The 24,948-nt window shown below is 34.8% G+C and overlaps 2 protein-coding genes across 6 annotated transcripts; one reads left to right on the top strand and one right to left on the bottom strand.

The window, feature by feature from the left end:
- Positions 1 to 8,318: 8,318 nt before the first annotated feature.
- On the top strand, positions 8,319 to 10,831 carry LOC112508959 (probable serine/threonine-protein kinase PBL24). Its single transcript, XM_025113826.1, has 5 exons — positions 8,319 to 8,421; positions 8,777 to 9,036; positions 9,161 to 9,350; positions 9,606 to 9,991; positions 10,097 to 10,831. The coding sequence occupies exons 1-5, from the start codon at positions 8,319 to 8,321 to the stop codon at positions 10,829 to 10,831; spliced, it is 1,674 nt and encodes a 557-aa protein (XP_024969594.1).
- Positions 10,832 to 16,547: 5,716 nt separating this feature from the next.
- LOC112510539 (3-phosphoinositide-dependent protein kinase 2-like) lies at positions 16,548 to 24,008 on the bottom strand. 5 transcript variants are annotated; one of them, XM_025115994.1, is made up of 13 exons: positions 23,590 to 24,008; positions 23,404 to 23,489; positions 21,865 to 21,898; positions 21,508 to 21,688; positions 21,334 to 21,386; positions 20,843 to 20,944; positions 20,664 to 20,772; positions 20,509 to 20,587; positions 20,224 to 20,389; positions 17,928 to 18,056; positions 17,198 to 17,328; positions 16,892 to 17,114; positions 16,548 to 16,804 (listed from the first exon to the last, which is right to left on the bottom strand). In XM_025115994.1, exons 1-13 carry the CDS (start codon positions 23,593 to 23,595, stop codon positions 16,718 to 16,720), a joined length of 1,386 nt encoding a protein of 461 aa, XP_024971762.1. In that variant the 5' UTR covers positions 23,596 to 24,008; the 3' UTR covers positions 16,548 to 16,717. The 5 variants fall into 5 exon arrangements, with proteins under 5 accessions (XP_024971762.1, XP_024971760.1, XP_024971763.1 ...); XM_025115992.1 differs by having other exon boundaries at positions 23,404 to 24,008; XM_025115995.1 differs by lacking the exon at positions 21,865 to 21,898 and having other exon boundaries at positions 23,404 to 23,476.
- Between the last annotated feature and the right edge of the window lie 940 nt (positions 24,009 to 24,948).

Genomic DNA, 24,948 nt, shown 5'->3' with positions numbered 1-24,948 from the left:
ATGAGATTTGGAAAGAAAGGCAAGCTTAGTCCAAGGTATATTGGACCATTCAGAATTTTCAACCGGGTTGGGCCAGTAGCTTATCAGTTGGAACTACCAGAAGATCTCCGCCTAATTCACAGCACCTTACACGTGTCAAACCTACGCAAATGTTTGGCCGATCCGAGTATAGCAATACCGCTTCCATAAATTAAATTGGACAGGAAACTGAATTTTGTAGAGTCACCAGAAGCCGTGACTGACAGAAAGATCAGGGTGTTGAGAAACAAAGAAATCAGTCTGGTAAAGGTTCAACGGCATTATCATAAGGGTTCAGAGGCTACGTGGGAATTAAAATCTGATATGAGAACCCGATACCCTTGGCTATTTGAATAAATGAATTCCAGGATGGAATTCTTTTGAGGGAGAGATAATGTTATAACCGGGTTCCAGACAACATAGGTTGAGGTAACTCATACGTGATTATTCTGTGAATTACCATTTAATTAAATGCATGGATAGTATGCATATATGACTATCCATATATGTGAAAAGATGTTACTATGCATGCATAAGTACATGGTAAAAATATATGTGTATGTATAAGGTGAAAGGATACGTGAAATATTTATATTTTATTAAGAAGGTGGGTAATCTTCACACTTAAGCAAGGTTGGTTTTTATATAATAAACCCACCGCTCAAAAGAGATTTTATATTAATAAAAGTCCTCACCGCCTTGTTGAGAATATATAAAGGTGATAGAAGATAAGACCTTATCTTATCTGGTGATCTTTAAGAAATTTTAGAGACAAAAAGGTATGAGTGTGGCGGTGGAGGCTGTTTTTGAGAAGAGTATTGCACAAAAGCATTTTTGAAGATTTTGTGTTCATTTGAAAGAAATTGTTGTGTTTGAATCTACCAATCTGTGTAGATAAGGTGAGTTTTTTATAACTAAAACCTTTATATATTTTGTTATACAAACTGCTAGGTTTTGATGTTTGATTTTGAAGAAAAGATGGTAAAATTGTTTTTAACAGTTTAAATGTGATATTGTTATAAATTTGAGTATTGGAAAATGTTTTGGAAAGATAAAGCAGATTTTGCTCTTTAAAACAGTTTTGGAATGATATCCTGGAATGAGGATTTAAAAGAGATTTGGTGTTTGAAAAATTGTTGGAAGAACTGGTTGTTCTTGAGTATTCAAAGTTCTGATGAATAAACTGGTTTGAAACCATTATTGGTTAAAAACTATAGAGGACATCCTTTCAAGACGGTTGTGACTTCGGTCTTCTTCGTTTGGGATTTATTTATAGATTTTGCGGATAAAACTAATAGGGACTCAGAGATCTTCTTCTTATTAAAAATAATAGTATTGATGTTATTGAGAAGGGGAAAACTTGGCCTATGGCCAATGGTTTTGGATAAACTATGTTTTGGAACAAATGTTTGATTTAAAAAGAACCACAGAGGCTCTGGTTGTTCTTTGAAAGGAACCAAAGAGGCTCTGGTTGATCCTCATAGTAGAACCAGAGGGTTCTGGACGATGATTTGAAATTTATACAAGTCTTTTGCAAAAGTTTTTAGTTAAACCAGAGGCTCTATATCTATAGATAAGAGCTCTATGTCAAAATTATACTTTAAAAAGAATTTTCAAAAGGCTTTTATACTTAGAAGTTTTTCTTACAAAGAAAGACAGACCAGAGGTGCTCTGGTTGACCTATCGCGTTGGACCATAAGCTCTGGTTGGTCTTGCATTTTGAGCCAGAAGCTCTGGCTAGTAGAACCAGAGCTCTGGTCATACAAGATCCTTTTATAAATATGTTTTTATTCTTGGAAAAGTTATTTTATTACCAAAGTGGTTGATCTATGAACGTTTGAGAGTTTTCACTTAAGCAAGAGGCTCTGGTTGGCTTAACCAGAAGCTTTGGTAGAGGAAACCAGAAGGGCTCTGGTCCTCTTGTTTGCTAAAATATTTTCTAAGTCTGGTTTTTGGAACCAGAAGTCCGATGGACACAAAACAGAATGTGGGATTATATTTCGTCAAAGTTATACAATGAATTGAATTAGTATTGATACAAAGAAAAATTACTTTGAATAATTAGTTAAATAAATGTATTTACCTTCTGCTGTGGGTGCTAAACGCTGCTTATGTTGTGCGAGATATTCCAGAGCAGCACTATCACAAACATTTCTATACTCCAACTCATCTGATTATGTTGAAGCACTACGAGAGGATCATGTAGTTCGGCTAGGAGTGCCCCTACCTCGTCTAGCCACACCGGTACGCGAGATTTTTATTTTGTCTACAAAGCAACGTTAGAAAACATATAATAATAATTCAAGTACACATAACTATGTTATATTCCACCCAATACTAGAAGCCAAGAAAAAACTTTTTGTAAACAAATTCATAAACGTAAGAAATAAATAAGTAAACATGAAAATAATAAAGATTTTAAACACCTAGACAAAGTTTACTAAGTTTAAAATTAAACTAATACTTAATCATTTGAAGACTGATCAAACAAGTCAGGTTCTTCATGTATGGGTCACTATCTGAGTCTTGGAACTCTTCTTCTTCATCATTACTCTCGTCAACATGCTAGTTATTATGACAATCATTGGCAACTTCGATGTCGTTTACTCTATGACAAGACAAATGTGTTCATCCACGTCTTTATTTCCCCCTATGGATGTTATGCTATCATTTTCTTGGAAAAATTGTTCCTCATCAACATTTTCATCAGAAGGTACTTTGAGTGTACACAAGGCTACTGATAGACCCCTCTTAGATTTGTCTTCACCGCAACCACCAATCGTTTAATGAGTTCGACTAATATGGTACATAATAGACTTGTTTAACTTGTGATGCTAGGATAAACGGATCATCTGAACGAAATCTTGATTTGTGTTTGAGGTCACGAGATTATGTTTTAGGTCAAATTGAGCGCTATTAAATGTATCAAACCATGTACATTTGAATAAAACAACAACAACGATCGAGTTCATACTCATGGTATTCTATCTCTAAAACTTCATTCAACAATCCATAGTAGTCAGACTCATACTTTGAGTAACAAGAGCCTCTCACGCATACTCCACTATTATGTGTGGTGTGATTCTTACTATGGGTTAGCGTGTTCAACTTATAAACATTTACAAAAAACCATGGGTGTCTACATGCATAACATAGCGGTCTTTGTGCCAAGACTTTCAGATGATCGGTAGTTGGGTCCAACCGAGATCATAACCTAAAATGCCAAATAATTATGTCATTTGTAATATTTTATTGAGTATATAAAAATAATTATAATATGTATACACTTACGTAGCTCTCAAACTAGCCAGCAAATTGTTCACCGCTGCATCTATCGAGCTATGCTTCATCAATATATGGCTTGTTAAGTATAATCCAATCATTAAAAATGTATATGAAAGGAAAGACTTCTTCACAATTAATTAAAATGTATGTGTGAGCCTTGTACATACCTTCATCCGGTAGATGAACATGTGATCCGAGATGGAGCTTTAAATATGTTTTAACCATTGGTCCATATACGAATATTCAGGGGTAAATTTTGATACTCGCGGTTTAGCTGTGTCTCTATGGTTGGATGAAATATAATGAGCAATAGGTAGGTAGTTCATTAACCAAAAATACCTCCACAATCGACCCTTCTACCTTTTCTATGTTTCTCACTGTCTTTTTCAACGACCTTAGACGTCTCTAGCAGAGATGCATCCATCAATATTATACCAACCCCTAACTATTGCTTAACACGCCAAATTTACCAGAAGGTGTTCCATGTAATCAAAGAATCCCAGTAGGAAAACTCTTTCCAACATGTAGATAGTTTCAACTATATTTGTTTGTAACTCAAGTTAGTCATCAACGTATATCACTTTTGAGCATATTACAAGAAAAAATGTGCATAACTCAATAATAACATCCTATTGGATTCGGTACCATACCTTTAATGGAAATAGGGAGCAATGTTGCATGAACATGTAGTCCTCCTGGCTCTTGAAGCCATAAAAACTATCATCTTTAAAGTTTATTAATGCCCATATGTTGGAATCATAGTCGTCTGAAAATTTCAGCCTCTTCAATCAATCGCACATCTTACGTACTTGCTATTTGTTCAATGTGTAGGAAGCTTTTGGTTTAAAGATTCTATTATGTTCCTCCCTTATATGTCATTCCGATCAATTGCAGTATACTTCTAAGTATTTCCTTGATTTTATGTTGTCCTTTGATCTTGGCGTGTCCCTAATCGTGTGAACGAGATTACCAAACACTTTCTTTTTAATGTGCATTACATCTAGGTTGTGTCGGGTCAACAAAGTGTGTCAATAGGGCAGCTCCTAGAAAATGCTCCGTTTTACCTACTTGTGTATTACCCTAAAAGCTACAGGATTTCTATAGTGCCTTGACCCATGTAGGACACCATCATAAACCATAGGAAGGATACAGACTTGTATCAATATTTGCTCCTTGGTTAGCAACAGGTGTGGATCAGCTTTTTTTGCATGTCCAACATGAAATTGGTTCCTATCACGCCTGAACAGGTGTCTCAATTATAGAAACTTGCGATGACAGTCAAATCAACACGATTTTCCTCCGCTTTGCAACTGGAATGCACATGCATTACCCCATGCAATACAGATAAGCTAACTTACAATGTTGCTCCAACCAGACAGCATGTATAAACAGGATCGCTAACCGTCCACAACAGTACGAACCTCATTGTGAAATTCTTCCTACGATATGCATCATACGTAATGACACCCTCAAATAATAACGTCTACAACTTTTTGATCGATGACCGAAGAGATACATCTAAAAAATTTCTAAGGCTCTTCTTTTGGGGAATCAGCAAAGCTAGGTGGACGTAGCACTCTTTCATGCACATCCGAGGTGGTAGATTGTCGTTTGTAAGAAAGACGGTCCATAATGAACGCAGACTATTAGCAGATAGTTTACTGGTTGCTATCTCTTTCCCTTGAGCCTGGTATTAATTCTTTAAAGCCTTCAGAAAATACTTTATTTGAAGATGATGATGGTGCAAATAAAATCCATGAATCATGGGTTACGTTTAGAGCCGAAGTAGCAATATAGAACGAAGCTGAGATTTATGCTCGCATGCAAAGTCTCCAAAGCCATTATTACATTCGATATATACGATACTGCTTTCTCAATATACTTCGAAGTCCTTAGACCTGGAAAGGAAACCAGATTGGAGTCCCAGGATCCATAGTACCTGCAGCCTCCCGGACTTTATTGTGTTCAAGTTATTGGGGTTGAAACCATCTGTACATAAGCCAAGAAGAACATTCCCGATCTCTTGAACAAAATAGGGATGTATTCTGTCAAAATGTTTTCAATCCTCCACATAACTCGGATGTACTATCTTTCATGAATGAGTCTGACGATCATGGTGCCAAGTCATCTCTTTTGCTGTTTTTTATACATAAACAACCATTCTAATCTTGATGCAATAGGAAAATACGTCAACATCAAATTAGACACTTTATTGTTTCATCTAGTTGTCTTGTAATGAGGCTCCCCACACACTCCAATACTATTATAATCAACATATTCCTTATAAAATAGCATGGAATAGTTTTTGCACGCATGGATCTTTTCTTTTTGAAGAACAAGTTGTTTCTACATCTTCTTTGTCTTGTAAAAGCTACTGATCAGTTGTTCATCGTACGGTAGCATTTCTTTAATCCTCAGAAGTACCCGATTGTATGTTATCTCTGGTATATTGCAATCTGTTTTCCAAATCAAAAAACATTTTCGTTGCCTGTAACTTTGAAAATCTCTTACATCCCTCCCACAACGGCTAATCATAGAAACATCGTGCATCTGGATTGGATCTTCCTCGTCCCACGTACTTGATGTACTGGGAACATTTTGGTCTATCACCATTTTCTTAACACCATCAAACTCATCATAATATTTGTACGCTATTGTTTGTTACGTTTGTTGAACTTCGGTTGTAACTTCATTACTTCACTATATGCTTACTAATGAGTATAAGAAAGCATGAATCCCTTTTTTAATGAGTCTAAATTCACCGCCTCTCTCCCTTTATATTTAAGAAGTTTACATTTCTTACAAGGACATCTTATAAGAAATCCTACCCCCTCATTTGTGGCTGTCGGTTGAATATATCGCTTATTGGAGAAAGTAAAATCCAAAAATCTAACTACTTCAGCACTGAAAACTTGGTTTATTATACCATTCCTAACTAATCGTTTATGCTCCATCCTCTATCGATATTAGTTGACATATCTACAAATTGACGAAATTATGATTAGGTAGAATTTGAAATAAAGTTTAATTTAAAGATATAAACATGTTTCGAAGAAATCAAAAGTATGTAATTGACTTTTTAAAAGAAATCAAAACATGTTTTAGGTGTAATGGTTTTGAAAAGGCAAAGCAAATTGGTGTAATGAATTTGAAGGATATATACATGTTTTGAAACCAAAAGGTGTAATGGAGTTTTAATAAGTCGTAAGAAAACAAAACATCACCAATTTGCTTTGTGAGTTGAGTCTAAAACATGTCTGAATCATAAGCCATCCCATTTCTAACAAAACATTACCACTTTGTTCGAAACCATGTCTTTTGATTCGAGCCTAAAATAAGTTATAAGAAAACAAAACAATATTAATACAAACCTAATATTTGCTCAATAATTGACAACTCATTTCTAACACAAATATACGACAACTATCTTTATAAATATAAACCCTAACGTTTGTCTAACAATTGGCAATCCATTTCTAACACACCTTATATACAAAAATTACATTTATAAGTACAAACCATAACATTTGCCCAACAATCGACAGCTTATTTCTGACACAAAATATACAATTTACCCAACAATTTATCTACATATGAGAAACTTACATACATATATAGATATAACCAACAATTTGTCTACATATGCAAAACTTATATACATATATAGGTGTACCCAAATTTGTCTACATATGCAAAACTAACATACATATATAGGTTTACCCAACAATTGTATATGTGGTATATTTAGATTTACATATACACATATTACATACACATACATACATTTTATTTACACATAGATACATGCATATAAAAGAGGGAAAATGGGAAGAAAAAAAAAAAGGTTTTCTAACTTAAACGTTGGGTTATTACCGACGGACTAGTCCACGGCTAATTTTTTTAACTTAAGATTTTTAAAAGTGCCGCATGTTTTCAAGAAAAAATTTAAAATTTTCAAATTCCAACGATATTCCACCGGCAATTAACCGGTGACGGAATATTCGTTGGAAATCCGTTGATAAATTAAGTTTTCATTAGTATTATTATCATTATCATAGCGGTGCTCGCATAGCGGATTGGATATCCAGGTTAATAAAAAAAATTAGATTCCCCACCCTCCTCTGGGGCTCTAGTTAGTTATTGTTTTTTGATTGAATAACACTTTAAAATGTTGAGTTTGTTTATATAAAAAGTATTATTTACAGGATATCTATAATTGTATAGAAAAATATGGGTGAATTTAATGGGAATGTTGAGTTTTATCTGGATTGACTTTTGGTGTAGATACATGAAATTCATAATAAAAAAGTTGTGTATTCAATAAAATAACGTTTTTATTTTAAAACATTTAAAAACCTTGGAAGAACGAAGAAGAATTTGATATGAATAGATAATATTTCAAGTGGGTGATTGAGGTTCAAGACTATGGATTTTTATTTTTGAAGTTTGAGGAGGAGCCAATTCCACTTCTAGCTCCAAGCTAGCTCCGCCCATATGCTCACAACACCCGAGCGAATACGATGACAAAGGTGCTTCCGACTGCTAATTTTGAGCCTTGCAATGCAAGTACTTAAGATACATAAACGAATTCGTAAGTCGTTTATTTCTTCCAAGATGTTAGGAAAATAAAAAAAGAACAGCTGACAAACATTTATATCCCCACAATTTCCTCCATCCGAAAATCTTTCCCAAAGCCATGGCATTAACGTCTTTCATTAGGTACGTATATTTATAGGTTTTCCTGCATTCGGGGGGTCCTTTTGCAAGTCCCTCTATTCAGAGCATGGAGGACCCCTAACCCCTCCCTCTATTCAAGAAACTTCCCTTTTCATTTTATCGGATTTACGTTAATGTTCTTGCGAAATGATAATTACATGCTTATGAACAGATGATATGTTTTGAGCTTCAATGATCGATATCATGTAACACAAAGCATGTAATCTTCTTTTATCGATTCTACATTCGCGGGTCGTTTATTTCTTTTATCATAAAGATAATATATGAGGGCATAAGATATGAATTGTTTGCCATGCTTCGGAAGCAAGAATCCAGAAAACAACGAACATGAGGATTTACCTGTGGCACAAGCAAAAGGAAACCCTTCTTCTCAACCTCCTGGTATGTATGTATGTATGTATGTATGTATGTATGTATGTATGTATGTATGCATATACTTGTTAATAAGAATGAAGATATTAGTAGATTTAATGATCAATGCTTATTTTATTTGTTTTTTTAGAGGAAAAACAAGAATAGAAAATAGAGAAGATGATGTAGCATACCCAATCATGTATAGTCACATGCATGCAGAATCATTTGGTTTCTTATGTTTTTCAAATCCTTATATACCTTATTGATAAACCTTTGTTAGGAAAAATAAACATAAGTTTACATATTCTTTGAATTATTCACAAGTCGCTCTAAACCTCTGATTCAATAAGTTCGTTAGTTTCAGTAAATAATACTGCCTCAGCACCATCAGGGCCTGCTAGTCAAGCCAATGACCAAAAACAAGAAAGTGTTGTTGCCGCTTCTCCTACTTCCGCTGCTGCTCCTCCTCCTCCTCCTCCTACAGCCACTAATACGAATGAAGCCAACGACGCCCCGAATGGTTCAGCCCGTAGTTTTTCTTTCCGAGAGTTGGCCATGGCAACCAAAAATTTCCGGCGAGAAAGTCTATTAGCTGAGAGTGGATTCGGAAAAGTTTATAAAGGAACTCTTGGTACAGGCCAGGTTAGTGAACTTGATTTTTTACCTACATGTGTCTAATCTTTTATATAGAAGTCAGGTTCTATGTGAGTGAGAGGGATCCATGCATGAGAGTCTGACATATAAATCTGTATTCAAATGTATGAAGGTTGTGTCTGTGAATCAACTAGACAAACATGGAACAAAAGCAAACAAAGAGTTCCTTGTTGAAGTCATGACATTGAGTCTTCTTGACCATCCAAATCTTGTGGATCTGATAGGGTATTGTGCTGATGGAGATCAGAGAATTCTTGTATATGAATACATGCTAAAGGGTTCCCTTAACAATAATCTGCATGGTATGTCTTTTCTTTCTTTTCTCTAACTATAATTAAAGATCCAAAGTTTTCTTGTAGAATCCTATTTTCCTAAAACTGTTTACAACTTACCATTCTCAATCCCTACTCAACGTGGGATCGGTTCATTGGGTTGGTTTTATTTGGTTTTGTTGTTATGCTTGTTTTATATGTCTTGATACTCTTCCATTACGTTGTGAAGACATGAGCTTGTGTCACTGGGTAGTATGATTCTCAATTTTTCTGCTTAAATGACAGACGTTCCACCGGAGAGTGAGCCATTGGATTGGATGACAAGGATGAAAATAGCATCAGGAACTGCACAAGGTATGGAGTATTTACACGAGAAGGCAAATCCACCCATTCTCTATCGCAACTTCAAGTCTACAAACATTCTGCTGGATGAAAACTTCGAGCCGAAGCTCACAGATTACGGGCTTATTAAGCTTGAAAACGACTCTGGTAATTCTATGCAGCAAAGGATAGTGGGCAATGTTGGTAGTGCTCCAGAATATGAACAAAATGGTGAGCTCACCCCAAAATCCGATGTTTACAGTTTTGGAATTGTTCTACTCGAGCTCATTACAGGAAGAAAAGCCCTAGACACCAGTCGCCCGATGGACGAGCAAAATCTTGTCATCTGGGTAATGCTCATAGGATTGTTTATATGTCTAAAGTCGTCATAAAACGTGTGAAAAGCTGCATATAGTTTGTTTTCTCAGTTCATTATCATGCATTGATTGAAACAGGCACAACCCTATTTTAAAGAGCCAAAAAGATATCCTGAATTGGCAGATCCACAGTTGCACGGAGCATTTCCTGAAAGAAGTTTAAATCAAGCAGTTGGGGTGGCAGCCATGTGTGTACAAGAGGAGCCATCTGTTCGGCCATTTATCTCTGACGTGGTAGCAGCTCTTGGGTTCCTCACGGTGGCTCCACCAGCAGGGTCGTCCTCACCTACAACAACCAATCATCCACATCAGAAAACTCATGATTCATCATCGTCGTCTTCATCATCATCAGCGGAGCCGGAACAGGGTCAGAAATACGGTTCAGAAGATCTTAGTAGTAGTTATTCTGAAGATGTGGATGAACAAAGCCCCATCAAAATCAAAAGTAACAAGATTGAGTATGATGAAGATAGAAGTGGCAGTTCGTCAGAAAGTTTATATAACGAAGACGATTACGATGAGGATGAAAGCCAACAAGAAGAAACGAACTATGGATCAAAATCAAAACCAAAAAGCATCAAAAGAAAAGTTACATTCGAAAAAGAAAGCCCAAATTTGTGCAAGAAAAGTGTGGATAGGAAGTCATCGAAAAACAACAAAACTGCCGATGTTAGTTTGAGCAAGAAAAGTGACAACGTATTCCAAAATGACCAACCGAAGAGCAATTGCAAATTGAGCCCAAGAAGATCAAAAAGCAAGAAACTGGAAAATGGCGATAGCAGCGACTGGTCATTATCATCAGATGATGGTTAAAGCAGTAGAAGATTGGGTACCTTAGTAAACGAGAAAAACCAGCTTTGGTAATCAAATGGTATTGGAGCATGAAGAACTAACAGAGATGTAGAGAATTTGGATAGAAGTGAGGGTTAAATGCAAGATTCAAAGGTATATACGTTTAAATTTGAAACAACGGATTAGTGTCGTTGTATATGCTTGTGTGTAATTTGTACATTATCAATCATTTTTAGCTGTAACAAGTAGAAAGAATTGTCAAGATTAAAATGTATGTTTTTTTTGGACAAAGGGTATTATGACTGCTACAATGTAGAAGATAAAAATGCAAAAGGAATAACTATAGCCGTAAACGAACCGAACGTTCAGCAAACCGTTCGTGAACGTTCGGCAGGAAGTTCGTTTATGTTCGTTTATTTAATAAATGAATGAACATGAACAATTTTTTTTGTTCGTTTAGTTAAACGAATGAACATGAACGAACGTCTCATTCGTTTGTTTATGTTCGTGAACGTTCGTTTGTTTACTGTTCGTTTATATTTGTTCGTTTATGTTCGTTTATGTTCGTTTATATACTAAATTTAATATATAATCTTTTGTTTATTTACTTTGAATTCAAATAATTTTTATTTATGCCTGTTTAGCCGGTTCGTTTATGTTCGTTTAGTCCGTTCGTTTATGTTTATGTTTGTTTAGCATGTTAACGAACGAACACGAACACACCTGATTTCTAAATGAGCGAACATGAACACAAAGATTTTCGTTTGTTTACCCTTCATGTTCGTTCGTTTGTTCGGTTAAGTTAAACGAACGAACATGAACAAGCCTTCGTTCGTGTTCGTTCGGTTCGTTTACAGCCTAGGAATAACCACAAGGGTGGTGTCTGATTGGTTTGAGTTTGGTTCCAAAGGTCAAAAGTACCAGGAGGTCCCAGGTTCAAGGAATAAAAATCATCTTGTGACCATGGAGGTTCGACAGGGCAACTGCCAGCAATTGAAAGAAAGTTGCGAACAAATCATTATTCTGCTTTACGGATCTATTTAATTTTAATTCAAGTTTCATGACTTTCTCGAAGGATCTATAAACAATTTCTCATGCACAAAACCAATGAATTTTCTATAGAAAGCTTGATCACCTAACTTGACATTAAAGCAAAATCGTAACTCATCAAAGTTGAGCAGGGTATGTAAATATTTTATGTATATATTATATATACTTCAAAAAATCACCGCTTTTCTAAACCCTAATAAAAACACTAAAATTACAATGGGAAAATTAATTCAACTTGCAACTTCCAACCTCAAAAAACGGATCAGAACCGGAACCTCAGATGAACCAAAACAAACCACTACAACAACGCCTAAATGTGTTTGGTACACAATACACGATGAAAGATGACTGTATAAATATTTCTTATCCCATGTTTGGTACGTCATTAGACTTGGATAGCATAGGACCCGAGTGGGACAATAATCCTTATTATTGTTCCACAAAATAGGTGAAACAAAGATTAGGGAAATAGTTGGTAAATAACGAAATTACTCATGTTAAACTAATATCTAAAAAAAGTCCATGGTTCTTTCACCCTCCTATCTCAATCTTGGCCATCAAATGTTATGTCCAGTTCTATCCGCGTACCAAACGCATTAGTAAAAGTGACAAGGGGTTCGTTTGCTACAATTGTCGTAAACTAGGTCATATTGTACGAAAATTGTTGTAAACTTCTATATGCTAATCCTTTCAATTTATTGACTTGTTGGAGAAAGTAAAAAGTTGATCTTGAAAGAACGTATTGAAACTTTTGTTTCACAGAATGTTAGGAGAATGATTATTTGTAACTATTTAAGTTGAATATATACGTTACATTGTCATAGTAAGACATTTTTATTTTTATTTTTATTTGTAAGGATTTTACTATAATATATGGTAGTGGTGTTCATGGTGTGGTTTGGTGCAGTTTAGGCCCACACCGCAAACTGTAACAAACTGAACCACATTTTGATTTATACGGTTTGTACCTATCGCATTTCGATCCAATAATCAGAAAATTGGAACTTCGAAATAAATGTGACGATGTTTTCATGTTCCATACAATAAAAGTTCCAATATATACAAAATGCATAATTAAAAAAAGTGTAACGCAAATTAAAGATTTTGATAACTTTTCCAAATACATCTGAAAAGTTAACTTCAAAATGAATTCGACCATAATGTTTGACAAAAGACAAAAAAAATCAAATAATGAATCTATAACATAAAATCTGAAATGAAAAGAAAATTTCATAAAAACTCAATAATGTATTAACTATTTTTATTTGGTAAACATTATGCTCCTATAATATATATATATATATATATATTCTGAGATTCGCTACCGTCAGTAGCCTTCCTCCGAAGGCGAGCGATTGTGATGGGAGGCGAGTGTCTGAGTGAGTTGAGTGAGGAAGTAAGATCCCTGAGGAAGCATAGGAAGCAAAAGTTGGATCGGGTTTCACTATTGTGTTGGTTAATGCCCAACCACCTTCACCTAAGAAGGCAAAGAAATCAACTTCATAACCTTTTCCATTATCAGTAGTCGCAGTGGACGAATCGAGACAATAAAAATACAGGTAGGGTTTGGTTCCGATGGGAATGAGTTAAGGTGAGAAGCCAACAGGGTCGTTCCTGAGGGAGAACGGGTCGGGCGTATGCCCAGGGCCACAAAAAAACAAAAATTGGGGACCCAAATTTTTTTAGTATATGATAGTAGTTCAAAAAATTAGTAAATAGAAGAGACAAAAAAATAGTATCTAATACGACCAGAAATGATTTCGGTACTACATTAACTATTAAATGCCCAAGCACATATTTATTAAATATATTAGAGAAGAAAATACTAAAAAAGTTAATTTGTCATTCATTATTTAATATTGTTTAACGTTTATCTAGGTTTTTTTTTTATTAACCTGGATAACAAACCCGCTATGTGAGCCGACTAATACCAGAGCAACCACCTGCTTTGCAGATAGCTTGGAGTCACCGCATTTGAATCTCCGTGGCCACGAGGGGATCTTTATTGCTTCTTGGATTTGAACCTGAGACCTCCTGATACTTTTGACCTTTGGAGCCAAGCTCAAACCAATCAGGCACCACTCTCCTAATACTGACGTCTAAAACTATTTGCCTCGAAAATTTTGATATATTTTTCATAATTCATTTCGATCGACTCTTTTGGTTATTCCATACTCGCATGAATTATTTTTTTGTATTATAATATAGTAGATTTTATTGTTATTAGCTAACAAAACCCTCATCTTTTGAAAAAATTACCAATCATATGAGACGATACAACTTATATCTATATTTGAAATAATAAAACTACGATTGTTTCTTTTCATATTTGTTCTTTATCACATAAGCTTGCTATCAAAATTTTCACCTCAAAACAAAATCACATAAGATAAAATTCTCAATAAATCTTATATGCAAACACACGCAAATTGGCAAGCTTATGCATTTCAAATTTCACCCTTTAGCCACAACACAACATGAAATAAAGTTCCAATAAGACGTTGCATGCAATCACATGAAATCAAGTGAGCTCCTATATTCAAATTGGAACCAACCTCTCTTTTGTGCCAAATTAGGGGTGCTCAAAATACTGCTCAAATCACATCTATTGGGTTGGAAATGGGTTAGGGTAATTTGAACCAAATCCAATGAACCTGATGTTTTTCTATATTATGAATTTAATATGATTGTTAGGTTATTGGTTAATAAATGTACATTAGACCAACCCATAATCAGTTATATTCAAAATTGTATTACAATTTCAACCATAGTTTTACTTTCTTATTCACATGAACCTTCAACTTTTTTTGAGTTTTTTAGCCTTTCCTGCATGTTCTTATTTTGCTTCTTTTAAACTCAAACAATTAGCTTGATTGTAAAATGATATATCAAAGTTTCAACCCAACCCACACGGTTTGGTTGGGTTGTGTTGTAGTTTTGATTGGGTTAGGTTGGGTTGAGAGTTTTCAAACCACAAATATTGGGTTGGGTTATTCAAATGCGTTCAACCCGGCCAACCCAAACCATGTGCAGCCCTATGCCAAATCATGTTACAAAATATGCAACGTAAGCAAATGCGTTTTGGATAAAACATGGAATAGTTCATGTCAATTTTAGATTTAAAGTTATCCAACAGTATGCGTTCAACGATTCGCAACACCAACAAAAACAAGAAGAAAAAAACTTCCAATAAAAGTTTGTTTGAAAACCATATGCAATGAACAATTCGTGATTTTTAAAACATCGGTTACACTCTCTTGTGTGCCAAAACATCCTCCAAAATTTGTAACATGACAAATATGAATGACTTGACAAAGCATGGGATAAATTATGTAATGTATTTTAAAAATAAATATCGTGCATGCTTTTGACCGAGACCCGAAGTCTTAAAACCACGCTCGCCAAGTCTACTAGCCACCCTACTGACATCGGAATTCTTAAATATCATAAGGCGATAATCCTGAATCAAGTCGACTAGCCTTACAATTCCTCCAAATGAATGATGATTCAATAAGACTATGGTTCCAACTTAACCAATATCTTTGACCTAAAACGGTCGGTTTAACGTAATCACCATACTTAATTGTCACTCAAAGGGACAGTGCTACAAACATCAATGCTTCTAACAATTATTCATTAGGAATTCACTCACTACTCCATCGATCATCAGAGAAAAGGCAATTTAAGCACATATAAGTAACTATAAATTAATAATAACACTAGACAGGTGCAACCATGAACATACCATATATGAGAATTCTTTCTACCATCGTCATGATTCTCGATTCTAAAGAACTCCATCGACCTTAAAATATTCTATCTCAAAGTGCCTAATCGAACATTCTCACTTTCATTCACTTAGGAAAATGCTAGTTTGAGTCTAGGCATCCTAAATCAATACATACATCTCTCAAATATGCTTTGATACCACCTTGCAGCACCGTCAAATCTGGAAAGAGCGACTAATTTAAAATTTTCGATATATCATTAAATAAGGAATAAATTACTTTCTAAATGTCAACACTTGACTCCTAAAAATAAATGCTTACCGGATAAGTATTTAGGTAAACGGCCGTTAATCGGCTTCATATAACCTATGGGTCTGATTCGTGATCGTGACCATGGTTCATGTAACTGTAACCAATCGCATCCAACTGGGCCACCACTGGGCTTTTGGTGTAACTGAGCTACTAGCAAACAGTTTGTGTGTTTCTTCTTTTACTTTTCTGTATTTGTATTTATAATTAAACAATTAAAACATTTTCTAATTTATGCGAGTAAAAAAAGTTAAAAATGTGTTATTTAATTTTATAATAAACAAAAAGTTCTAAAAATATGTCAACCTCCTATGAGGAAACTGTTATTTTACGTGACAATCGTTTATAACATTGGACGATATGAACCGGTTAACGACTCCGTCCTTCTCTAAGGGTGCACAAAAAACCGTCAACCCGCTCAACCCAAACCGCCAACTCAATGAATTAATGATATTAAATAATATAAATTGGATTATATTCTAAAAATTAAAAAATAAGACAAAAAAGATTTTTCAAAAGAAATCAAATATCACATTATAAAACCCGTGGGCATGCCACAGGCTTAACGACACGAGCTTTGAGCCACGCCCACAGCTCACGAAAGGAATTCTATTTGTTTTCAAACAAGCGAGTGTCCAGCGGTACAAGATGAAAACTGCAATAGTATGTGGTTTAGAAAATCTTGTTTGTCAAACATAAACATTGGTGGTGGTATATGACATTATATTCTACAAAAATTCCCAGGTTAAACCACAACTGTTTGTTTCAACTTCCTCTACAGTGTGTATGATGAAAAAGAATGTGTAAGAAATCAAAGAATTCACCGCCGGCTTTGAAGGGCCTCGATTGCCTTCTTCCATTGGAACGCTCTCTGCTTCGGATCCTCGAATGACATAACTTTCTTTGGCTGCATTTTATAAATAAATATAACAATAAGGAATATAGTCTTTAAATATAATAAGGAATATGTCAATAACAAGGGAAAGGGACTCACTAAGCAAATTTTGAAATTTGTGGGGCTCATGACCTGGATGCTAAGGTCATTAGGATTGTCTGACCAGATTATGTTCCCTTTAGTCACTAGCTTTGCCGGGTCGACATAAATTAACTTTGGCTTATTCGTGAGGATAAGCTGTACTTTCTTGCTCGTAAGTTTCTGCAGTTTCTTCACCATTGAGATCATAAGAATGGTTTCGCCCGGCTCCAAAAATTGCTGCCTGTTCAAAATTTATGTCTGAATTAACTGTCCCATATTTCTTTCCAGCTTATGAGTTGTCTGAGCATAGGAAGGAAATGTTACCATTTGGAGTCAAAGGAGTCCATTGAAGCAAGCCTAGTTACATTACTAGCTTCAGAAAAAGATGTGGCATCACCAACATTAGACGGGTTGAACGAAGAATCATGAGTGTCCTCACCCCCACTTGAGTGACCCTGAAATAAGTTGAGACGATAGTTATAGTTTATGGGGAAAGTAAGATGCGACTCCCTCTATCCAAACCACATCTCTATTTTAGTTTGTGCGCAAAATACGTGTGCACTTTCAGATACTCCTTCTGTCAAGGGTAAAGTTGTCATTTATTTCATTAAAAAGTGTAATAATTACATGTTCCTAAAATAGAGTGCCTTTTTTATTGTGAACATTGGTATGGAGGGAGCATCTGTTTAGACACATTTAGGTTCCATTCGCTGTACTACTTTCCTTGGTCTTCCATCCCCTATTGAAGGCCGTTTCTTTGATTTTTTCCGTCAAGTAAGATCCAGAATCACATCTTATATTTCTTTTTGCAAGATAAATGCATCCATAAGATAGAAAGATTAATTTAGCCAAAATGAATCAAATCTTAATATTTCTAATCATTTTGTCTTATATGGTGCAAGGGAAAAATGAAGATGTGATATATGGGTCGAGTTCCTGTTTAACAGATGCGAGAGAGTCACAATGGTCCCCAGAAAATTGAGAATAGACATATACCATATAAAGTGATTCTTTTTTTTTTTTTAACCAATAAATATAAATACGTATAATTCACCTGCAATGCAGGTCTTGGAGGACTTCGGGACCTTAGATCATGCCAATCAATTGTTTGGAAGAAAGGATGATTCTTGAGTGAAGCATAACCCTCACATCCTGCACCAGGTCTTTTTGCAAGATCAATATCCTACATTGATTCAATTCAATTAAAACCCAATTTTATCATCTGCAATTTACCAAAAAGAAAAGAAGACCAGTCACATGCATTTTCATGTCTGAATCTGATATACCAGATAAGCCCTAAGGCCCGATGAAACAAAGGCTAGTAAGCTCAACTAACGAAAACCCAAAATGGTCAAGGCACAAAAGGCCTCATAGAATGCGACAACTCTCGACATTTGCTAGAGCAGCATAAACTGGTAATTCCCATGCTGCTCTTCATCATCTACCATCAACATTGCTAATGATATTGATATCATAGTTGTTACAAATAAGGTATATCACTGCACCCCAACTGGGATATATCAATAATTTCTTCATGCCATAAATCAGAAATAAATCAGGTACAAGAAAAAGAAGAGATGACCCGACTTAAATTGATTCAACAACAACAAGAATTACTCAGACGCTCTATCTGAACCCTTATAGCACGTACTACAGTTTCCGTGTACTGATTTCGGCTAATTGCTTTCGGTCTGATCCTCCTCCCCAAATGCCCTCTTTTTGCTAAATTGTACCCTGCTCATCAACATTGCAGATCATATTATAAATCTACACTAGAGATAGGTGGACTCCTCACCCACCTATCTTCTTAGAAAAAGTGACCCCTTTTACATATTTCCTTGGTTGCTTCAATGATCTCATATGAATGTGCTTCAATAATAGTTGTCCCTAGGCAAATATCCATTAAATCATCCCATTGGCACCAAAGAAAATATAATAATCTGCTGCATTGTCATTCTAGGATGACAGGTTAGACTTTGGTTTATTTCCCTCCTACCCTCTCTCCTCTTATAACTTAATCAGCTTCATGTTAATAATATATCCAGTCAAATCAATGAAACTACAAAAGAACCTCTTTAAATTAATATCAGTAGGGCTATGATATTTTAGGAAGTTATAGAGGTATATCAACAAACAGATAAATCAATATTTATTCATTTAAAAATTGTTTTTATGATACATAAAAATCGTTGTATCTTACTAATTTCTATATCATGTTCACTGAATTAATATAAAAATAAATACATTGTACATGTTAGCAGTAAAATATATGATGTATAAATCATTTTATTGTGCATTGTTTCTTCATTGTATGTAATTAATGATTCATTATAAATTTATAACGTTCATTGTTTTTTAACAATAAAATGCTATTCATTGTATTTTTACTTAAGGATTTATTTGAGTACAAAAGAGATCATTCCCAAAAGTCCAAAAAAAAAGTTGCAGTTGTAGCTTCATGACATTTGGAAAGCTCAAACGATCAGCTGAGTATCTTTCGACTAACTAAGGAAAAAGGAAGGAAGGGATATCAAGTTGCACAAACCAGCATCCAACTAGATTTAAAAAAAACACTAGCAACATTAAAATCGTATTTCACTAGATCGTCATAGTTATTTTGTAATTTTAAAGGGACATAGATTTTATCTTAATATCTTATCGAAATTGATGATTTTTTCAACTAGCCCAAGTCCGATGCCGTTGGAAAATTTTATCTTTAAGAGTTTATTAATTCAGAGAGTATTAATTTAAAGAGGTTCGAAATTGTTTGGTTTGTTTTCCATTAAGTGTTGCATGGACAAAGTTGTCTATGTGGAATAATCTATCTGTATGGATTAATCTATCTGTATGGACTTATCTGTCTATATAGATCGGGAAGATTTTTGTTTAGGAGGGTTTTTTCATATTTGGAAGGAGCAAGTTTTCAATTGGGAGGGGCGGGTTCAGAAAAAAGTTGGCATTCTACATAAAGTTCTCCCTAGAAACTTACTGAATATACCACTTTCTATATATTAAGCCACTACCAAACAGTCATGTATAGCTGACCGAATAAGCTGGGAGTCTCATCAAGCCCATTAATCTCATTAAGCTGCTAACGAACAGACCCTCAGTGTCAAACATATTCTTGTAGAAACAACACATGATGGGATGAACAGATAGGTGCCACAAAGTTTTGGTAAAACTTGCTTAATGAGTTGTATTCATATAAACGTAACCTATAAGTTCAAAAAGTAGTAGTAGTGGTAGTAATAATAATAATAATAAAGAAAAAGGTGCAAAACTCAAAAATTGCAAGTTTATTATGACCAAAAGACCAAGACTAACCAAAGAACATGTATCTTGTAGCTTACCAATAACTTATCAATCAGATCTCTAGCTTCGTCTGAAAAGTAATCCGGAAATCTGATATCCCGGGCTACAATTCGTTGGAAAATAAGCCACTCGCTTGCATCTTTGAATGGAGAAGTTCCTGATAGCATCTGAAACAAGGTGCAGCCAAGAGCCCACAGATCATTTCTGCACAGAAGAATTTGTTTTCCACGGCAAACAATTATTTAATGTTATATGCTTATATTATATGATAGTCAACCAATGTCAGAATATGAAAACATGAAAGAAAAAAGAGCAATCCTCACCCGATTGTTGCAGGAGAAGAATTTAATATTTCTGGAGGAACATAGGCAGCCGTCCCAACAAATGTGCAGGCCTTGTCATCTAGAGAGAAAAATGCCAAGAATTTAACATGTATTGATGTCGTTCTGACACAAAGAAGACAGAAATACAAACTTACCCGATGCTGCATTTGGAAGGACCGTTATCCTGCTATCCTGCATTGGCTTTACGCTACCAAAATCAGCAATCTTAATATGTCCATCTGATGTAAGAAGCAGGTTCTCTGGCTGTAATTAATTTACTCAATGTTAGCAAGAATTTAATTCCAAGAAATCACTACATTTTATCAAGAAATACCTTAATGTCCCGATGTATCAACCCCAAATTATGAATGTATTCAAGAGCATCTACAATTTCAGCTGCATAGAAACGAGCTTCATCCTCCGTCAAACGACCTTTCTGCAGAAACACAATTTAGCAGTTATCAGATGCCTCACGACAACAAACTCAATGACAAATTGAGCATCATAAATTTAACTCATATAGTGAGGCAGAGAAAATTGAAAATTTTGGAATCCATGGCTGGAATGGGCACTACTAGTATAGAATGAAACACACACCTCTGAAGCTGAAACTTGCATTAGGATAGTGATGTTCATCATCATGACATACATTTTAACATTTAGACCTTCAATCTTGCTTCATAATTTCTAACGGGTATCATTTAGGCTCATAGTCTTTATAAAGAATGAGATCTTTTATACTAGCAACAAGTTTATGATTTTCCATTCTTATAATACTATATATTGTGCATAACAAGATGTATTGAAGCTAAGAAACTTACATACCCTAGTTATTTGATCAAAAAGTTCTCCACCTTCACAGGACTCGAGCGCCATGTCTTCATTGTATAACCAATTGCACACGTCAATTTAGAAATGAGGAGATAAAAAAACACAAAGGACAAAACAATTTTCAGGAAATAAGGAAGACTTGGACTTGTATGATGGAGTATTGCTCACATAGTGAAGTAGTATCTTGGAATGTAAAAAACAGTTGCACAATTCCGGGATGATCCAGCTGATCCAATACAATCCTCTCCAACTTCACATAAGCAATTTTGTTTTCTTTTGTGATGAAGTTTTTATCCATGATCTTCAAAGCATACACTTTTCCTGTGTCCTTCTTTCTTGCTCTAACAACCTGATGACATCAATCAAATTTTAATTGTATAGTCACTAATGAGTTGTAAGGCAACATGTCATTAAAAAAGTTCGTAAACAGAACAGAGATTCTTATGGTAAAAACAAAATAAGTAACAGTTAACAACCAAAGGTTAAATAAAAATTAAAGGAACACAAGCTAGAAAATAGACTCACCAAGGGACAGAAATAACTTGGCCATGATATGTACCTGATGATCAGTTGTGAAAGGAAAGGGAATTTTAAGATATGCTACATATCTAATTTCATTGGTTAATAAGCAAAAGAAAGTCAAAATCCAGGCTGCCAAAATAGACCCAATTCCCAGAATCCATCTACCAAAAAGAGTAGAAACCCTTCTCTCACACTCATCCCTCACAACCTTGCCTATTTGTCTCTGAATGACTGGCACGAAACAGTAACACCTGTCCATTTAGACCTCATTCTTTTAGTAGAATTTATGCAACACTATATTCAACCATAAATTCAATGTTCGGATAAAAGACTTCTGACATTTCTTAAAAGTAATGACAAATAATAAGCATCGGATACGTTTATCGCTATATCAAATATTACTGTCCAGCCACATCTAGATTCGCATTTCTCGAAGATGACAGGCTAACATGTCGAGTTGTACAACGGAATACAATATATCAATTACAAGAATTTTGACGACATCGTAGATCAATCATTTGACTGCAAATATGACATTTCACCATTGACTATGTTAACTTGCTGAAAAAAAGTTAGAGTAAACACTCACTGTCATGGTCACAACTTAGAGGATGATGTCCATTGGGTCAGAAGATGGAAGCAAATAACATGAAAGGAGTGGTTCAAAATAGCATTACCCCATACATTCAACTAATCACTGTTAAAAACATAGCTAAGCTCTCACCTACATGCTACCATTCACATGCCAAACTTATTGGTACACGGATGCATGCTCTCTATGGTGGTTGCAAAAATACTTTTTGTTGTATCCAGGCTCCAGCTACTTACTAGGGGTAAATTTGAGCTAGCTGAGACCAAGCTCGCTTGGCTAGTAAAAGAATTGGTACAGTAAGCCTTGAATCTTGGCTCGCCAATATCAGAAAACTAAAAAAGAACAAAATGCATTCATCGGCGTGTGCACTCGGGCAGGTGGGCTGGGTTCATTATCTACGAGACTCAGAGCCACACAACATTCAGGCACAGCTCATATGGGCAGGCAAGCTAGCTCGGCTTTGGGCTTGGCAAGTTTATTGACGAGCCAGCTCACAAGCTCTCATGAGAGGATTTGGTACATCTATGTCCCTACTGTGTATAATGCACTTTCTTCTTCCTAAGACCAATTATTTCTATTCTATTTCAAACACCTAAAGTCACAGGTGGCAGGCGACTTGATTAAGAAGACAGACCCCAATACTACACCAACTTTCAATAGCCAACCATAAAAACTGTTTATGAACGAAAACAGATTTAAAATACCATAAGCAAAACTTGGATTATCATCTTAAAAGCATAGTAATTAACGATCAAATGCTTGATTTACACAACAAATTAGCATAAAGAGATTAGATGGCATAAACACAAATGAACCAGCAAATTACCATAAATGCAAGGGATAACACAAACGGCATGCAACAAGAAAAGTAAAAGATGTCAAAATCAACATATAACCAACATAATTCAACCAAAATATACAACAAATCAAGAAGAAAAAGGAAATTGAACCTTGGAATAAGAACCAACGCCGTAGATCTTTCCCAATTCGAAATCGTGGATGGTGAAGTTCTCTTGTGGTGCCCTAAATACAAAGCCTTTGGATCTATTAGCATTAGCATCCACATGATTGTCTGAATTATTTTGAATGCTTAGCTTAGAATCAAAATCCTTGTCCATTTCATCACCAACCATTACCAGCATTTCTGTCTTCAGTTTCTCCTAGATTCCCATCATAGAGCCAGATACTAAAAGGGTTTGTGTATATAGTTTTTGAGATAGTAATTTGTTGTTTCTCTCTCTAGAAACCTTGGAAACAAGAGAGCGTTGCACAGCCTCCGATGAAAAGGGGGAACAACGACCGTTGAACAAGAGAGCATATACAAGCAGAATGAGATCAGAAACGTATCCCTTTTTCCAAGTGAATGCAGTCTGACAAAGCCAAGCATCAATTGAAACAACCCAGAAAAGAAAAGCAAAATTTGATTCCTGATTCAAAACCCTAAAAAGCAAAATTGAAGGGGAAGATGTAGGGATTGAGAGAAAGGGTTAGGCATGTGATTAAGATGATGGGAATTTTGGTTTCTGATTCCCAAAATAGTTTGTTTCTCTCTCTGGATGTATTCACCCTAAAAAGGAGGGAAATTTGTGAACCTACGTTGCCATTGCCACCCCTTATGAACTCTGTTGTGATTAAATTCTTCGTCTAATTCTTTTTAGTCAATTCTCGTCAAAATTAAATCTTAGCTTTTATATTTTTAATATATTAACTGATTTTAAAGTTACCAACTTTATCCCTTAAAATACAACTAGAAGGGTATTCGTACAATGCAACGAGATGCGTTTTTATTTTAATGTTTTGTTTTATTTTTTGTCTCTATCGACATAGTACGATTTATGTGGTTTTGATAATATTAATGTTTTTACTTTTGAATAAAAATATATTTGAATATATCATAAAATTTTGAAAAAATATGTCGATATTAATATCAAATTAACTATTTAAAAACTCTCGTTTTATGTACAATTATTTTAATTCTATTTTTTATTATAGGGGGTGCTTGGGATTGCTTATTTAAAACAACTTATGTTTTTTTGTAAAAGTGATTATTAACTTATGTGGTATCAAACCGGAGTTAAATAAAACAGAATTAAAATTATAAACTGGTAATAACCAGTTTTTCATAAGTCATGAAAAATTAACTTATCAAAAACAGCTTATTACCAGTTTGGCACCGGTATAAACAGTTCTTTTTCTTATCCAAACACCAAAAAACAGATTATCATCGATGTCAGACTGAAATAAGTTAAAAAGCAGCTTTTATAAACAAAAATTTATATCAATAAGATTAAAGAATTTATATTAATAAGATTAATAATGTGTATCAATAAGAATAATTAACAAACATTTATACCAATACCATTAATAATTTATGATGAAAATAATAGATTTATAACCAAAATATCAATAACAAAAAATGTCAAACTTTTATAACCAAAATATCAATAACAAAAAATAGATTATCATTTTTGATAAATATTCATCTAGATCTACCT

This window comes from Cynara cardunculus, assembly GCF_001531365.2.
Source record: "Cynara cardunculus var. scolymus isolate 2C chromosome LG 3, CcrdV1, whole genome shotgun sequence".
NCBI lineage: Eukaryota > Viridiplantae > Streptophyta > Magnoliopsida > Asterales > Asteraceae > Cynara > Cynara cardunculus.
Note: the sequence above shows the minus strand (reverse complement) of the source record. Positions and strands in the feature narration are given on the sequence as shown.

Coding starts and splice junctions, on each gene's coding strand:
- LOC112510539 (XM_025115991.1), bottom strand. CDS start 23,595: ATGCTGGTAATGGTTGGTGATGAAATGGACAAGGATTTTGATTCTAAG. Junction 18,057..20,223: donor ATCTGATTGATAAGTTATTG/GTAAGCTACAAG, acceptor GAATCAATGTAG/GATATTGATCTTGCAAAAAG. Junction 16,805..16,891: donor CAAATTTCAAAATTTGCTTA/GTGAGTCCCTTT, acceptor TATAAAATGCAG/CCAAAGAAAGTTATGTCATT.
- LOC112508959 (XM_025113826.1), top strand. CDS start 8,319: ATGAATTGTTTGCCATGCTTCGGAAGCAAGAATCCAGAAAACAACGAA. Junction 8,422..8,776: donor CCCTTCTTCTCAACCTCCTG/GTATGTATGTAT, acceptor ATACTGCCTCAG/CACCATCAGGGCCTGCTAGT. Junction 9,037..9,160: donor GAACTCTTGGTACAGGCCAG/GTTAGTGAACTT, acceptor AAATGTATGAAG/GTTGTGTCTGTGAATCAACT.